Source organism: Notolepis coatsorum, assembly GCF_963971535.1.
Source record: "Notolepis coatsorum genome assembly, chromosome: 2".
Taxonomy (NCBI): domain Eukaryota; kingdom Metazoa; phylum Chordata; class Actinopteri; order Aulopiformes; family Paralepididae; genus Notolepis; species Notolepis coatsorum.
Genome location: NC_140166.1, coordinates 62,209,335 through 62,228,726, shown reverse-complemented (window position 1 = coordinate 62,228,726; position 19,392 = coordinate 62,209,335). Strand labels below are relative to the sequence as shown.

Below are 19,392 nucleotides of genomic sequence, written 5' to 3'. Positions count from 1 at the left end.
TAATAAATATGACACTAAAATACTCTCTTCCGCCACAATATATTGAAACGACGTCCACTGTATACCCCACACTACTATGAACGTGGCCTCAGAATTCACAGCGCACACATACTCTGCACATAAATATATAAAACGTCGCCGTGCAAGCTAGTTAGCCTAGCCAGCCTGTTGTCTTATTATGCTGCTGCGAATGTCTCGAGTCGAGTTGATGTCGTCATCAGTCCGCGCACGTTAGAAGTTAGCCGACAAGCGGAATATCTCATGGCAATGTAATAAATATGACACTAAAATACTCTCTTCCGCCACAATATATTGAAACGACGTCCACTGTATACCCCACACTACTATGAACGTGGCCTCAGAATTCACAGCGCACACATACTCTGCACGTAAATATATAAAACGTCGCTGTGCAAGCTAGTTAGCCTAGCAAGCCTTGTTGTTGAGTGAGTCCTACCTCTCTACCCAGAGGTGCAGCGCTGGGTCTCCTTCCTGGTCTCCTTCGCTCTCGGCCATCTCCTTCACCGATTGGTTGTTAGTGCGTGCTCATATCCAAGCTTGGAAAATCGATATATCGAAACTTTGCGACCACGTTTCATGTTTATTTCGAGGAAATAATTTATCGCGATAGTTATCGTTATCGTTTTATCGCCCAGCCCTACACTCACGGCTTTTCTCGGGTTTACCCACCGACCGTTGAATGCCCATCACGAGATTTTTCTGTTTTTTTTCTTCTTTTTTTATTAGCAATCTGAAATCATATTGCATCAAGCGAGCCTACCGTTGGAGATCCAGGCACCGCCGGCGCTCAGATGTGGAAAAAAGCGCCCCCATCATCTCCCAGATGGTAAATCACCCTTTTGGATTGGACTCAATGAAAGTGAATGGGAGAAAGGATTTCTGACTCCACATTTTACTTCTCACTGATGTAACCGGGGTCTACCAGAGTTCATTCTGGAGCCTTGGTGCCGCGGCGAATATGTGTTTTACTGTATACACGATGGATCAATCAAATGAGCGATTTTTTCTAATGGCGATCGGAAATTGGAATAAACCATTTGGATACCATCTGACCTCAGGTAAGGAATCTATGTTATCAGTCTTAGGATAATCAGACTCGTTTTCACGGATATATAAGCGTTTCCCCTATATGTGATATAGCTGTTTTGACTGTAAAAGCCATCAGGAAATAAGAGCAGAGATTATCAGCGCGCGGCACGAGTGTGCGCACACATATACTATCGATCATCTAGCGTTTATTTGAAAACGATTCATAAATAGGCCGACAAATGACAACGTTCTGGAATATTCCAGTAAAAGATGATTATCATAGAATGGGTTGTTTTTTCCCGCGAAAACAAGTGATTTTCAAAATGCTATCAAACGGAAATGAAGCGATAAAAAAACAATCTGCCTTGACAATGTTGACTGGAAAATGAGTTTTTGATAAGCGACGGGCCATAGACACATAGCCATCATTTAAAACACAGATTAGGCGATATTAAGTTAACATTGGTGTGGGTTTGGGCATTCAAGGGGGTAAAAAGGAAAACACGGCTGGCTCCCAAAGTGTTAAGACATGTTTGTATATGGGTCGGGACACTGCTGCTGACTGGGTGTCTTATCAAACACAGGTAAAACTAAAAAATACTATAGAGAATTGTCAGTGCTGTAAAGTTTAAACCTTTTTTAAATCTTAGACAAACGAAACACTTTGCTTTTATGAAATATTGTAAGCCGTCATTTGAGGCTTTATAAAAGCAGCACGTTGTATTCAACACAGAGGACTTAATGAGGAATCTCCATGTGGTTGTTGTAGTTAACAAAGAGAGGTGGAGTTAATGAGGCGTATGACGTCCGTTGCAAGATTGTAATTTTATTTTCACATTCGAATCCCGTGCCCATCGAACGAAGCTTCGAAGTATTTAAGACAACCCTAGTAAATTGAGAATACATTCCCTGAGATCCATAGATGTCCCTAGATACCAAGAAGATGCCAATGGACCTCGTCTTGGATACAAGATCTTGTATCTTGTAGAAGTGGAGAAATTCTCCATTTACTTAGGTATGTTTTCTAAAATATGGCCAGGGCTTAAGAGGTTGTAATGAACCAAATACATTTTCTTTTTCATCTTTGACGGTGAATAACACCATGCTAACATTGACCAGATGTGAAAAATGGCCACTGAGCTCATTCAGTACCTTCTTGAGATCATGTGTACAAAAAATTTATATAGAATATCAGACCTATAAATGACCTTATTATGACCAAGTCACATATCTATGGATCGGGCCAAATCTTCTTTCCAATGGAAGAGTTCAGTACCACCAGGTGCCCCTGACAGGGCAGCAAAAACCGTGAATGAAATCTAGTTACTTTTTTATAATGTAAATTGCTCCGCGGGGCGTGGCTAAGCGGTAGGGGTGGGAATCACCAGAGGCCTCACGATACGATACTATCACGGTACCCGAGTCACGATACGATAGTATTGCAATACTAAATATATTGCAATATGGTGAGTATGGTATTTTCTCAAGCAGACCGATGTCAACACTGTAATCTGTGTTGCATGTACCTGACAAACTGAACTGTTTGTATTACAGTCATATTCCAACTTAACTGAATGCACACGTGTGTCTGTGTGTGTGGACTACTGTACTATTACTAGGTATTGAAATGAACAATGCAACTTCCTTATACAAAAAGAAAAAATGTATTATGAATAATTAAACATCGATACTTGCCGTCCCTGTATCGATACAGTATCGCCACGCAAAGTATCGTGATACTACTACTACATATCGATTTCCCCCCCACCCCTACTAAGCGGCATAGGATGAGGGCGTGTTTCTTCTGGGCTCCCTAAGTTACGTTATTTTATTGCACTTTTACCCGTTAGTCTTTATTTATTTCCGTTTTATTTTTCATAGTATTTTGTTAGATACATCGAGTATACACATCTTTGAGCAGAGAGAGAGAGAGCATTGGAAATGGCAGCTAAACGTTCGATGACTCCGGGGGCGAGCGAAGCAGTCTGCTAGCGTTTCTCCCTCGGTCGAACTGAACGAAACGAGCCTTGAGACCATTCGCAGACCGATAGCTGAAGCTGCGGTTGAATCGGCCAGGACGATTAAGGAACTACTCGAGAGCTTTGGACGAAAGGTTACGTTGGAAATTAGGACGGCAATTGATTTGGTCATAGAGAGGGTGGAATCGCTGAATTCGATTGCCATGGGCTAATTCAGCTGAAATAATATCCCTGACCGAGGAAACGTCCAGACCTTCGTTGGTTACATTGGCATTCGATTCTTAATGAATGGGTTTGATAAAAAATATATATATTTAAAATCTTTCGTTTTTTATTTTTGTATTTATTTTACACAAAAAATATATATCAGAATGTGATATATATCAGAATATCACAGTACTATGTTGTGTTTACAATAATTCGAAAGTCACACGCGAACACAGGTCACAACACAAGTCTAGTCGGGATGAGGAGGGGTCCCCGTCATTAGGGGTGTAAAGGTACACGTATCCGTACCGAACCGTTTCAGTGTGTACCGTACCGAACGCCTGAATACTTTCGACAACAAAGTCGTGTTTCCGCGTCTCTGATTGGCCAGGTCATGTGACATGTACGCCCAATCGTGGGACCGCAAGTTTTTGGATGGTTAAGCTTAGGCGCTCTTTCGAAGTTGGTTACGGTTAGAGTTCGTCTTAGAACATGGCGATAGAACGCCTGCCCTGATTCCAAACTCTAACCTTAACCAACTGCGAAAGAGTCGACTAAGCTTAACCAGTGATAAACTAGGCCAGGGGTGGCCAACCCGCGGCTCGCGAGCCGCATGCGGCTCTTTGCCCGTCAATGTGCGGCTCTTCCATCCATACATTTTTACCTTTTTTTTTATTATTATTATAATTTTTTTTTACTTTTTTTTTTTTTTATGTCACTCATTCCATAAGGACGTAGAATAAACATTGATTTTTTTTAAATGGTCCATTTGCATGTTCTTGGTATCTGAATCTAGGGACATATATGGATCAGTGTCAGAAATAGTGTGTCTGTTACTAGGCTTGAGTAAATTGTAATGAACCAAAGGAGAATATCAATTCTATTTAAAAAAAAAAAGATCTTTGACTGTGAATAACACCATGCTAAAATTGACCAGACCTGAAAAATCTAAGCAAATTAATAACGGGAAGATGATTAAACAGAAGGTTTTGTAGATACAGTACTGAATTCTGCCATCTTTTTTATAATGTACATTTCTCCACCATTTTTCATCATATTGCAACACCGTTTTTTGCAAGACGTTCACAGAAAGGTAGAGAAACTAACTGCGTTCTGTTTTATGGCAATAACGTTCAGGTTTGTGGGAGATAATCCCAAAAAATAAGAGAAATAAAAAAGTAAATCCAGAAGTCAGATGATTGACAGGGGCTGGTGTGCCCTGAGTCTCTTCCTTCAAAAGACTACACTCACTTTTGGATGTGCCACTTCCTCCTGTCAATATGCGCCGGTTTCCGACTCAATGCCCTGAGATTTCTATAATCTTATATTTCACTAATAACAGTTAAAATAATTGGTAAACAATTGTAATGCTGAAAATATACACTTTTACTGTATATCTCGGGCTTAAGAGGTTAACCCTGTGAGGCCCAAATTAAAAAGACATTAGCAACTTCAGAGGCCAGAGGGTGGGACATATAAACATATTTACTATCAAATAGCATTGTGAGGCTGAACAACAGGACCAATTGACTATACATGTGCTTAAAGGGGAACTATCTTATAAATGGCCTTTTTCAGTGTTTACCATCGTTTCTTAGCTATGTGGACTTATATTAATAGGATCTATGTCTCTAATTCTCATATTGGCGCATTCTTCCAATTCTCCTCTCACAATATTCACCCTCACTGAACTGAGTCATCTGAAAATGTGCATATCTGTGATGTCAGAGATTTCTCAGCTGCATAATAATGTGGCAGTTGATGTGGCAGTTGGCACCAGGCCACACAGTGGTTGGAGCCCAGCCTCAAAAGGCTTAAGATCTTGAGGTAGAAAAAATGCGGTTTTTGAGTACTTGATTAGAAATACAAAACAATGCATTTTTATTTTTTTGAAAAAAACCTAGGTGTTCCATAGACTCACAGGAACTGTGTAAAAGTGCCCAAATAGTGAAAGAAATAGTAAAATAGTTCCCCTTTAAACAAATTTAAATAAACATTATTTTTTTAAATGGCTAGAAGTGATTTTGTAATTTTGCAACCGTGGGTCTCACAGGGTACTTTTAACCCTGTGAGGCCCAAATAAAAAAGACATTAGCAACTTCAGAGGCCAGAGGGTGAGACCTATAAACACATGAAGGGTGCCGTGACTGAAAAAAAAGGTTGAGAAACGCTGGTATATGGTGTGGCTCTTTGTGATACCACAGTAATTTTTGTGGCTCTTAGTCTCTGACTGGTTGGCCACCCCTGAACTAGGCGTTAGGTAGTTTGCAGGCTGTTCGACCCGGAAATAGGCGCAGAACTTGCCGTCCCACGATTGGCGCACATGTCACATGGCCTGGCCAATCAGAGCGCAAAACTCGAACGCGGAAACACAAATTTGTTGTCGAAAGTATAGACGCGTACCGAACAAATACAACAGTACTAACGACTCCCACCAGGGGCAATTTTTTTTACACAATTTCACAAGCTAACTGGGCATATGCGAATAGACACAACAGGTATGTGTAATGACACCGTTTGCTATTTCGACAGGCTAAGCTGGCCCTATGTTTATTTAAGTATTTTTTTCTTTGTCAAAGCTAATCTCGTGTACTACATGTGCCCATTCAAGCTAGCCTTTCTTTTTCCACAATGTTTCAGCTAAGAGGCCTGTTTAATTTGTTGTTGTTTTAGCACATGGCCTACTTTTAATGTGGGCCACAGTTATTATGTTTTGCTTATGTGGTTGTACCAGGGCTATATTAGTATTTTGTGTTTTTTAGATTGCTGGTGTTGCTTTCATTTTTATATTTTCATAAGGAATATTTAGGGACTAATGGGGGTATAATACAGGGTGGAGCAAAGATGAGACAGCCTTAGGAACCTGTGTCTCTAACGGGGGATAATATTAGATTAGGTAGTAAATATGTGAAGCCAATCATTATGGTTGACAGATCAATATATCGTTGGCCTCATACGGTAGTTGCCTAGGTCGTTCCCTTTTTTGTTAAATTGAGATTTTTGCCTGACTGTACTCTCCTCACATTGCTGCATCTTCCTGGCTTATTGCCTGTGTCCTCGGCAGTCAGAACACTTGTTACTTTAAAAAAAATACCCATTTACCCGACTGCCTCGTATGACTTGTGACTGACCTCTGAGGGTCATATACAGTGGTCTTGGAGGATGACTTGGGCGGCTGTCGTATGGGGCTGACGATATGGATTAGAAGGGGGGAGCAGGGTTGATAGAGCTATGGGGGGGGGGGGTTAGGTGATAGATTAGTGAGGGGGGGGGGGGGGACTGTATTTAATTTTTTATTTTGTTTTTGAGTCTGTTTGTTATTTTTGTTGTCTTGCCATTATTGTAGTTATTGTTGTTGTTCACAGAAAGGTAGAGAAACTAATTTTATGGCAATAAGGTTCAGGTTTGTTCCACCCGTGAGATAGGATCCCGAAAATAGCGGTAAAAAAGAAACATGACACTAGAAGCCAGATGATTGACAGGGGCTGGCGTGAGCTGGGAAGTGTAGTGTTATGACATTCTAAAGCCCATCGAAAGCCCTGGGTCTCTTTTCTCAAAAGACTACACACACGTATGCCTTGCCCAGCTTCCTTTATTTCCAGTCTAAATCCTCCGCTTTCCAATGCAATGCGCAGAGTTTTTTTTTTTATATGCTCATATTTAACTAATAACACTTAAAATCATTGGTAAACAAACAGTGCTGAAAATATACACTTTGACTGCTATTTTGATAGGGTTAGGGTCTTTACTCTACATTTGAAAAAGAAACGCAACGACTAGTAAGGTTAGTTAATAAGAAAACGAACCTCTCCTCTGCATCTTCAGACACACGGTTTAGGAGTCTCTTGAGACGAGGGTCTGACACCTCCTCTTCCTCCTGCTCCTGGTCCGGCTCTGCGTCCTTCCCCTTCTTCACAAACTGGAAGTCCTCCTCTTCCTCGTCTGAGGATTCCATGGGAGCGTAGTCCGGCCTCTTCCCCGACACATACCTCTTCACCTTCACCTTCTCCATGGAGATCTCGCCTGAGAAACAGTAGAGTTCAATGTAGTATAGTACAGAACAGTATTGTATATAAGAGTAGAGGCCAGTATGGTACAGTAGAGTAATACCAGTATAGTACAGAATAGTATAAGATAAGATATTCCTTTATTGATCCCCTTGGGGGAAATTCAGGCATCATAGGCAGCATGGGGGAGGGGAGGTACAGGTAGTAGAAATATTATAGTATAAGTACTACAGTACAGTACTAAGAACAGTATTGTACAATATAGTATACAACTGAACAGTATAGTACAGTACAAAATAGTACACTATAGTATATAGACCAGTATAGTACAGTACAGTATGGTACAGTACAGTATATAAACCAGTATGGTACAGTACAGTACAGTGGCGGACTGGCCATCGGGACGTTCGGGACGAATCCCGATGGGCCGGGCCAGTGTGTGGGCCACTAATGTGGGCCGATGTATGGGCCAGTGTGTGGGCCAGTGTGTGGGCCAGTGTGAGTCGGTGTGTGGGCCACTAATGTGGGCCAGTGTGTGGGCCGGTGTGTGGGCCAGTGTGTGAGTCGGTGTGTGGGCCACTAATGTGGGCCAGTGTGTGGGCCAGTGTGTGGGTCGGTGTGTGGGCCAGTATGTGGGCCGGTGTGTGGGCCAGTATGTGGGCCAGTCTGTGGGCCGGTGTGTGGGCCAGTGTGTGAGTCGGTGTGTGGGCCACTAATGTGGGCCAGTGTGTGGGCCGGTGTGTGGGCCAGTATGTGGGCCGGTGTGTGGGCCGGTGTGTGGGCCAGTATGTGGGCCAGTGTGTGGGCCGGTGTGTGGGCCAGTGTGTGGGCCGGTGTGTGGGCCGGTGTAGTGTGTGGGCCGGTGTAGTGTGTGGGCCAGTGTGTGGGCCATATGTGGGCCGGTGTGTGGGCCATTATGTGGGCCGGTGTGTGGGCCAGTGTGTGGGCCGGCAATAAAACAATAAACAAGTTGCATAAACTAAATCAGATTAAAAATGATCACAGTTCTGGTTTGCCTTAAGATGCAGTTTAAGATGGGTCTTGAACATGGAGTATGTAGGGCACTCTCTAATCACAACTGGCAGGCTATTCCAGTAGTTACCACTTTTAACAGAGAACACAGTTTTTGCAATGGTAGTATACCAAAAAGGCACCTTACAGTCCCCTCTACTGATAGCCCTGGTGGTAATGCCAGTGTCTGCTTTCTGTTGGATGAACTCATTCAATGGGGGAGGGGCAAGTCCATGCAGAACCTTGTACATGAAGCAAGTATATTTGAAAACTTGGAAATTCTCGAAACTTAGCATGTTATGTTTTTCTAAAACATTACAGTGATGAAATGAAATTGGTTTCCTATCAAATACTTTTATGGCTTTTTTGTAGAGTAATTATATTGGTGTAAGAGTAGTGACATATAAAAGAGACCAGTTGATAAAACAGTAGGCCTACTCGATGTGTGATAAAATCATTGAATGCAGAAACATCCTTGCAGCATTAACTGGCAGGCAGGGCCTGATCTGCCTGAAGTTTTCGATGTTAAACTTGACTGTTTGTCACTTTCTTCACATGACTTTTTGAAGGTCAATGTAGAGTCCAATGTGACCCCAAGATACTTGAATTAATGTACAATGTCCAGCTCCGCCTCTCCCAGAAACACATTAGAGTGAGTGACCTCTACTGGTGACTTTGTGAACATCATACACACTGTTTTCTTGGTGTTAAGTGAAAGACATGCTTTTGTTAGCCAGTCTTGAATGAGACATGAGACATCAGTGAATGAGATTCACGTTTCCTCCCAACCGCGAGTAGGCCTAGAAGCGCAGAAATGGAGAATGCAAAAAAAGAAAGGGTGGAGCTGAAAAAGCTAGAATTAAAAAACTAAAATTGCTAGTAAAAGACGCAGAACAATGTTCTAAAATTACAGACATGTTTACCCGCTGCTGCTGCTAATGATGATGAAGTTCAAGTGGAAGGAACCAACAGTAACATGACAGGTGCATGCAGTATATTCTACTGTTGGTGTCTGCCGGTTCATGAGGGCTAGCTAGCCTATACTAGCTCTTGCAGTGATTTCAGTCATTCTATTACAAGACAATGTGCTTTCCGTATTCCTGATTCCTTACAGCATGTGGACGTAAATAGTTGTGACTCGTGACGTTTTTTCTCTGACTAAAAGTTTAGTTAGCAATGTTAGGACTAGTGCCCACCACAGCATCAGAGGCTAAAGTGCTAACTTAGAGAGCCAATCAGAACCTAGGACGGGCTGCAAATTAATCGGCTACTAATATTATAATAGTAAATACTAAAATAAAATACTATTATGTTCCCTTCCAAATTTTCATGTTGATATAATATTGGTAATCTAATTGATTGAATTGATTAGTTGCCATTTTACATGCTTAAATAAGATGTACCTTAGAATTCCCAACTGTTAGCCATGTTCTCGATCTGTATATGATTAGTCTCATCTACATGTTTGTAAATAACCACAGCTAACTAGCTTAAGCTAACAACTAGGTCAACTACTACCCCGTAGTTAAACATATGTGATTGCATATAACAGCTAACTGCTACAGCTAAGTTGGTAGTTAGCCTATTCCATTAATGTTGAATGTATTTATGAAGGTTGTTGATGGTGGTTGGCGCTGATTAGCAGACATGATTCCGTCAGTCTGCCACAGGGCAGCTGTGTTTGCTGATGCTGCTCACAACCACCAGTAGTGTATGACTGTGTGAATGCTTGATGGTTTCTGTGAAGCGCTTTGTGGAACAATGCTGATATACAGTTAAGAATGAGTAATTCGCTTTTGGTTTTTAAGAAAAATTTGTAAAGCTATTTTTGAAAACTACAGGGGTGAATAATACTGTTTTCTTTTGCTATTTTCTTTTAGAATAGTGTTTTGGAGTCTTAATTTTTTTAATTTTTGTTTTTTTTTATCCACTTTTTCTCCCATTTTCTACATTTTCTCCCATCCCAATTTCGTATCATCCAATTCAACCCTCCCCTGTCACGAACGCTGTTTCTTGCCTCCCACAAGCCGGCTGCAATGTGGACTAAGTCATACATAGCACAAGTCCCCTCCGGTACTTGAGGTAACAGCAGTCGCATCTTTTCACCTGCGCAGCTCGATCTCTCAGTGGCGAGGAGTAACGCGTGGGAGGCTCACGCTGCCCCCGACACTTCCTGATTCTACTGCGCAGGCACACCAACCGACCTGTAGGAGTCGCTGTCCACAACGCCCAATCCCCACCCATCAGTTTCCCACCCCCTAATACGGCCAATGTGTATTAGTATGAACGACCAGCTAAACTGAAAGCAATGTGGAGCGCTGGGCTCGAACAGGCGAGCCCAGCGTCTCCAGTATTTGTGGCGAGCGCCTTGCCCACTACGCCACGTAGCCGCCAATTTTTTTAATTTTTGTTAAGAATATAGGACAGGCATATAAGCATTATGCTTCAGTCTGTACCTTTTCAGTCACTGTAAAATCAAATATTGTTAAATGATGGGGTATATTGTATTGTGTGAGATGATGACTGAATAAACTACTACTACTACTACTACTACTACTACTACTACTACTACTACTACTACTACTACTTTGGGTGTTTTCAAAAGGCTGAAAAACGCTGTATGAATTCAAGCCATTATTATTGATTGCTGATGTTCTTCTTATGCAGTTGACTCTGAGGAAAGAGAGAGCGCCCGCCGCCCAATCCAGCACAGCTGACCCTGAGGGGAGAGAGAGCGCCCAGTCCAGCACAGCTGACCCTGAGGGGAGAGAGAGAGCCCAGTCCAGACAGACAGACAGACAGACAGACAGACACACAGAGAGAGAGACAGAGAGAGAGACACAGAGAGAGAGGGAGAGACAGAGAGAGAGAGACACACACACAGAGAGACACATACATAGAGAGAGAGAGAGAGAGAGAGAGAGAGAGAGAGAGAGAGAGAGAGAGAGAGAGAGAGAGAGAGAGAGAGAGAGAGAGAGAGAAAACAGGCTCTTGGAATGGGTGTCTGGGAGGAAGTGGGGGGTCTTTCAATGTTGATTAAACGGCAAGCAACTAATGTCATGAGTGCCAAATTAAAGGACAATAAATCCAATCTAACTGAAATTGTGTAGCACAGACCTTTCTATTAGGGATGCTCGATATTGGCTTTTTTACCGATACCGATATACCGATATTGTCCAACTCTTAATTTCCGATACCGATATCAACCGATACCGATATATGCAGGGTTTCCCGCCCCAAGAAATGGAATAATTTCAGGTAATTAACATTACATATCTCTTGTTGTGGAATTAACACAACATTATGCATACTTTTGACAATAAATAAAATCAGAATTGGTTCTTACTTGCTTGCCTGGGTAAATAAAGGTTATAGAAATGTAAATAAAATATTATTTCTTTAAAACCGATACCGATATTTTTCGATATCACATTTTAATGCCGATATCGGCCGATAATATCGGTAGGCCGATAATATCGGACATCCCTACTTTCTATGGATCAAAACCTCAATATTATTATGGTGTAGTTAATACTTCATGTATCCTTAATCCCTAGGCTAATGAGGCACTAAGATGTTAGTAAAAAAAAAACATATGCCAATGACGGGAAGTAACGGTATATGTATGTGTGTGCAGGCCTGTACGCTTCGACGAGATCGTCGCAAATTGCCCCCTAATTTGGCCGGTGCGAATGAAAAATTATATCTACTCGCAAGCTTGCGAATAGTGATTTCACCCCTTCATTCGCATTTCACTACACTAACATTAGCCTACAACCAGGGCTGTACAGGCGACATAATGTTGCGGTTGTAATTTCATTAGACAGACCAGCGCGGACATTTAATAACATGCAATTTAATTGACACGAGCAATGGGCTAACGTTAGCTGGTGGTCCCGAGTGAAGCAGGGACGGCGGAGCTTTAGGCCTAACAAAAATAATGGTTGGTTTCAGGTTGCCGACCGACCCTGCCGATTTAGGTGCGACCCAATATATTTTATGAGTTTTAAAAAAAAATTATATATTAATATAATATAATATAAAGCATCGATGTTCTCATGTACTGGCACGCAGCCAATAAGGTATTGATTGATGGAGATACCAATTGTGGTATATGTATAATGACGTTCCAACCATTGGTAATGGACTAGTTGTGATAGTAATGGTATCTTTTGTATGCATTTGTACTCCTACAGATTTTACGGTTTGGATGAAGTTTTGGATGCTTCTTCATTAAAATCAGTTCAAGAAATCAACTTGTGTTTTGCGTCGTGCCCGAGGATGTCACAGTAAAATCTTAACTGCACGTTAAGTCAAGTTGGAAGCAAGATGGTGCCGCCGGTGTTCGTCTCATCGCTCGTCATGAAGCAGCGCGTGGGATGGACCACGGTGTAAACTAGGGCTGCACGATTATGGGAAATAATCTAATTGCGATTTTTCTGACAGATATTGCGATTTGCGATGCGATTATATATATATATTTTTTTTAAACAGCAGCCCAACAGAGGTTTAATGTAAAATGTGGCTTGTATTAAATGATACTTGCATGAAATGTCTCTTGGGTTGCTTTAAAGTTAAGCTTCCGTTTAATATTCATCTTGTAATAGATTTAAAACATGTGATGGGAGCATTACTAACCTGAAGACCGACACAACCATCTAGAAAAGCTCCATTGGAAACTGTTTGGAAAAGGGCAGGGACTTTCAAAAATACTTGACAGGTGATTGGATGAATCTGTCCATCATGATTACCATCAAACTATTAACTGCTCTAATTAAAGTGACAAGACTGAACTTCTCATCATTGGCACCAAAACCACCCTCACCAGATCTGGACCCATCACACTCACCATCAACGACTCCACCATCACCCCCTCCCCCTTAGTCCGAAACCTTGGTGTCCTCCTTGACCCCACCCTCTCTTTTGACCCCCACGTCCGCTCCATCGTAAAAATATCCTACTTTCACCTCCGCAAAATCGCAAAAATCAGTCACTGCCTCTCCCCCCCGCTGCTGAATAACCTCATTCACTCCTTCATCTCCTCACGCCTGGACTACTGCAACTCCCTCCTCACTGGTATCACCTCCCGCTCCCTCCATAAACTGCAAATGGTCCAAAATTCAGCCGCCCGCCTCCTCACTAACACATCACTCCTGTCCTCCACTCCCTCCACTGGCTCCCGATCAAACACAGCATAAACTTTAAAACACTACTCCTCACCTTCAAAGCCTGGCCCACCCCTACCTGACTGATCTCCTTCTTCCCTACCGCCCCACCCGTTCCCTCCGCTCCTCCTCCACTGCCTCCCTCACTGTCCCGACATCCAAGCTTAAAAACTTCGGAGATCGGGCCTTCTCTCGTACTGCACCCCGACTCTGGAACTCCCTCCCCCAGTCCATCAGAGACTCCCCTACACTCTCCACCTTCAAAGCTCGCCTCAAAACCCACCTGTTCTCCCTTGCCTTCAACCCCCCCCCACTCCTAAACCCCCCCCCCCCCCCTCCAACCTGATTGATGTCTGTCTCCAGTCTTTTTTGTGCTTTCATGCCGTCTCCCCTGTTCCCCCCATGGTCTCATGTTCCTTTTGTTTTTGTTTCTTTGTTTTTGTTTCTTTGCTTTCGTTTCTTTGTTTGTACTCTTCTTTCCCACGGCGACTATGGATAGGGAATTTCTTTATTTAATTAAAATGTTCACAACAACATGGATGCATGTACTCTGCCAGCATGTTTAATATCCATAATACTAAATGTTTGACTAAGATTTCTATGAAACTTTATTCTATAAAAAAAAAAAAAAAAAAAAATCCGATTTTTATTTTATTTTTTTTATAGAATAAAGTTTCATAGAAATCTTAGTCAAACATTTAGTATTATGGATATTAAACATGCTGGCAGAGTACATGCATCCATGTTGTTGTGAACATTTTAATTAAATAAAGAAATTCCCTATCCATAGTCGCCGTGGGAAAGAATAAAATAAAAAAATAAAATAAAATAAATTCCCTACCTACCCATGGCCAAACTGACAACCAACCTGAAACCAACTATTATTTTTGTTAGGCCTTAGGCTAACGTTAGCTGGTGGTCCCGAGTGAAGCAGGGACGGTGGAAAAGTGAGGAAAGGGGGTGGGTTATATTGACAAGTGACAACGCTTGACAACAGAAGTTTAAACATAACTTCATATTTATTAGTTATTCGTTTCTGTATATCATCCACTTTCCATCTCCGTGTTTGACTCTTCCTGTTTACATTCGAGTGTGACGTCATCACCTACGGCAGCTTAGACGATCAAAACGCGAACCTAGAACAAAACCCTGGGGGGGGGGGGGGGGGGGGGGGGGGCTGGCTCTCTTGTGCGTTCTCGCCCCCTCTCTCTCTCTCTCGCTCTCTCTCTACATTCAATGATTTAAAGTAGCCAAACGTTACAGACAGTATAAATACTAACTGGATAGTTGATGATAAACATTTAATTTCATTATCTGAAATATTCTAAAATCATTAAGTCTGCTATAAGCCATTATCCCTTTGTGTGTAATTATTATTTTCTCACAGTAGTATATATATATATATATATATGTGTGTGTGTGTGTGTGTTTGGCTAAAGTGGATAGAAAACACAGTACTGTGCAAAAAAAGGGCACCCAAGAGTTTTTATATAAATAGTCTTAGATGTAAATAATTTTTTTTATTAGTGTGTCAGTAGACTACTCTTAGTACATTTTCATTAAATTATTTTTTAAAGCATCTTCATGGTTTAATAATGCAAACATATGTTGCAGGGACTTATTATAATCATCATATTGGCGTGACTGTATGCATCAAAGGGTTAAATCAAGCATTTTAAGTGCTTTAGGAAATGTCAAAATATTGCGATATATATTGTGTATCGTGATATGGCCAAAAAATATCGCAATATCATTTAGAGGCCATATCGCCCAGCCCTACTATAATGGTAAAATAGTTATTTAAAAATTTGCCCCTAAAAAATATTCTTTGCCCCTAAATTTCTCATTTAGGGGCAAGTGTGCCCCTAGTGAAAAAGCTTAGCGTACAGCCCTGGTGTGTCTGTGTGTGTGCACTGTGCATGAGTGCACATCTAGGGGCGGTGTGTAGATTTGGTCTCCCTGATGTTGACTCCTTAGCCACAGCCTTGGGTTGTTTAATACTGGACAAGTGTTTCATAACGCCCGTTGTGTGGGCCGGTTTCGGGGCCGGTGCGTGGGCCGGTGCGTGGGCCGGTGTGTGGGCCAGGGTTTCCGTTAGAAAAAATTGTTGCCGGTCTCCGTGACCTGCAAGATTTCAATCTACCGGACAAATGAGATTAATTCCGGTCATAGTTTATTGAGCTTTAAAACAATTGATAGGTAGGCTATATAAAGAATGTCATGTAGATTTATAATATTATTACTTAAAACTAGACTACTTTTGCGTATACAGTCATTAATATATTCCAAATAAAATAAGTCCCTCGATACTCCGTGCTGCTGCTGACTTGAAATAAAATAGACCGTGTATGTGGGCAGTCGGTCCGACACTAAACAGCAGTCTGTTATAATCACATTTTTATGAGCTAACAAATTCCGTTATATTGGACATTTGTATTAATTATATCAAGCGAAGAACTGAGAAATTTGGCAGAGAGACGGCAACATTATCGTGGGTTTGCGTGATGTACAGTATATCTCCACCTCCCAACGACTTGGTGCTGGTCATAATGTCCGGTGAAAACAACTCCCTCCAAGCACAACTTGACCACCCGAACCGTACCAAAACAGGCCAAAATTAAATAGCCCATGCGACGAACGATTCATTACATTCGTTTCATCGTTGCTCCACCAAGCAGCCGGTCCAACAATATCAGCGCGAGCCGGCCGCAGTTAGTTTGCAAGAAGCATCCAGCTGCAGACCCGCAGAGCAGCTTTCCAGGTCTGGGGACCGCACTGTGCCAGCAAAGCTGGTGGGTTCTGTGGGTCTGCAGCTGCATGCCTTCCGCAAATCCAGCAGCAAGCTCTCACTGACACAGCGTCGTCATTACCAGACCGGCTGCTTGGCGATGCAACGACAACAAACGCAATGATTGTTTCGTTCATCGCATAGGCCACCCAACTCCAGCCCATCCAAATACAATTCAAATAATCAAACTGTGCCCAGAGGGAACTATTTTCACCGGACACTATGACCGGAGAGATTAAATTTGTCGGACTTCAACAGATTTTGCCAGTCAAATACCGGTAATTACCGGCTAACGGAAACGCTGGTGTGGGCTGGTGCGTCTGAATGTCCCGGGCTGAATTTGTGTCCCAGTCCGCCACTGGTACAGTATGGTACAGTATAGTATATAGACCAGTATGGTACAGTATTGTACAGTATAGTATATAGACCAGTATGGTACAATATAAACACCTTATCCTGAGTAAGGACTCAACCAGAATATCAACGTTAGCCAATATCTGGATTAATATTTTGATTTGAAATACTCATCCAAGCTAGTTTTCAACTCTCTCTCACACACAGACTCTGGCAGGAGCACTCATTCAAGGGTACTACGACTATGCTTGCACCTCATGGTACCAAAGCACCTCAAAGGCACTAAAAAACAAATTACAAACATCTCAAAACAAGCTAGTCAGACTACTGCTTGACCTGACTCCTAGAACCCACCTCACCCCTGCCCACTTTGACAATCTAGGATGGCTTAAAGTAGACGACAGAGTACAGCAACTTGCAATGGGCCTGGTCTACAAGATACACTACGCGACCAAGGTACCCATGTACATGTCAAAATACTTCCCAAAGGTCAGTGAATACCACGATCACAACACCAGAGGGAGCTCCACAAATCATGTGAAACCCAGATTCGGCTCAAACAAGGGACTAAACACGTTTCGCAATTATGCCACATCAATGTGGAACGCCCTACCCACAGCCGTAAAGGAATGTGAATCACTACCTACTTTCAAAAACTCTCTCAAAGAACACCTACGGGAGACTGCAATTCGAAACTGGCCCCTACAAATGTCCTAACCCATGAGTTGTACAGTAAATGACAAAGTATGGCTTTGTCAGTATTCCAATGTACAGTGCATCCCCTTAACACTTTGGGTGCCGGGAGCCGTCTTTAGACGTCTTTGCTGGCCATGCTAAAGTTGCCGGGGGACGCTGTACGTCGTCTTTATATCAATATTTCAAAAATCTGCGATCGGATTCATAATGTCCCTCCGCTGGCCTGAGATGCACCAGCAGGACCCACTGAGCTCTCTGGCGGTTCAGGAGCGCCATCTGGTGGCCGATCGGCGCAAGCGCTTAACAGGAAGCGCACTAGAGGTTTTGCTAGACGTCCGTATTGCTTCCGGCCACTCGGTACATGTCCCGTGACTCTAGCTCGTCACTCTACATAGCGATCGATTGCCAATAACTCGATAAACAACATGATTTGGACGTATATACCATTATACAAGCTGGAGATGGACCGGGTAATAATATATCCCATAATGATAAAATTTCTACTCGACGATGATCGCCCAACGGCGCGCGGAGACTGGGGTGAGTTTCAGCGTGTAACGTTACCGTCTTCGATAATAACTGATATTATCAACATTTGACCCACATTAGATGATTGGTATAACGCTGCCCACGGAATTATAAACGCCCCCTCGCCCATCCGGTCAACATCAGATGACGTGTAGTAACTTCTAGAAGTACGTCTAGTTGGAATTTTTTATATCGCGCTGATTGCCATCAAACTGTATTTCATCATCAATATAATGCATTTGGGGCTATATATCACGTTCTGGAGAAAGCTGCAGAAAGAGATGAAAACATACTTATACATTAGACCATACTTTACTATGAATATGTGAATGAAAAAGTTTAACGTTGCTACACAATGAACAATACATATAGGACTTTGAATGGGCCCTAATAATGGCAATGTAGCAATAGAATTTAAAAAGTTATAGCCCTGCAAAGAAGGGGACTTTCTCCATAGACAAATAGCGCTGGCAATCTATGGTATATCATTAATTTAACCTTAGGCAACCAAAGTGTTAATAACAATTGTGTGTATTGAGCTGTACTGTACTGTACCCATTCTGCAATCTGTTAATACACTTTTTCAATCAATCAAACACACACACCGTTGTCCTAAATAATAATATCACATTAGAACTGTGCGTGGTGGTAGAAATGTATGTTTATGTTGGTTCAACGTGAATTCAAGTTCCAACCATGTTAGCATGATGCTAACCACTTAGCTAACGTTACCTTTCTCATTTCTGATGGGAACCGCTCCAGCGGTGGACTGGATGGGCGGCAGCTTCATATTGAGGGCCTCCCGTCCCGCCATGTTGTCAGAGATGAATAACAGATTAATCACCGATCAAAAATATCGACAACGTTCCAACAATGAAAAAGTAAAACCGTCTACTGATGTTTTGTTTTGACTCGACGCTCTCACGTTTAACCGGAAGTAGTAGCGTTGGCGAGGGACCGGACCGGAAATGGAAAATGTCCTCTTGTCTTGTGTTCCCCTCTTTCGTCCGAATAAAACAAATATAAGATTTAAATAATTTAATGAATATAATATGATATTATTTAATATTTGTAACGTACACATCTAGTTTTGTATATATTTTCCCCTCCCATTTTTTTAATACAATGTTATGCTTGAGATTGAGCTGTGTTGCTAAAAAAGAAAAGTCCCTTTCATTTGTAGGTAGTAGGAGTGGTTAAAGTTTTGATTGATTGATTTATTGATTGATTGATTGATTGATTGAAAACTTCATTTAACAGATTGCAGAATGGGTACAATACAGTACAGCTCAATACATACAATTGTTAAGGGGATGCAGACCAGAGAAAGACTTTCGTCAGGGTCCCCCATTTTCATTTCATAATTACATTTATGACATACACAACATACAGATATATAGTCACTTATGGGGCAACAATAACTTGGTCATGACAACAAGGTCCTCTCACTTCAGCCTTTAATCGGCGTTGTTTATTATCACATTGAGCATTAGTACATGAGACCTTCTCTCTGTGAGAGGTAGATGGGAAGAGACAGAGAGGGAGGGAACGATCCCTTAAATACCCTCTTACCTGGCGCCAGCGTCAATAGCTCCGCCTATAGCGCC

At 42.0% G+C, this 19,392-nt stretch overlaps 1 protein-coding gene across 1 annotated transcript in view; it reads right to left on the bottom strand.

Moving 5' to 3' along the window:
* The window catches only part of mfap1 (microfibril associated protein 1), a 42,130-nt gene extending 23,418 nt beyond the window's left edge, over positions 1-18,712 (bottom strand). The window contains exons 1-2 of the mRNA XM_084309120.1: positions 18,518-18,712; positions 7,043-7,259 (exon numbers count right to left, since the gene is read on the bottom strand). Coding sequence (XP_084165246.1) covers positions 7,043-7,259; positions 18,518-18,599 — 299 coding nt within the window. The 5' untranslated portion in view covers positions 18,600-18,712. The remainder of the gene's footprint in view (positions 1-7,042; positions 7,260-18,517) is intronic.
* Between the last annotated feature and the right edge of the window lie 680 nt (positions 18,713-19,392).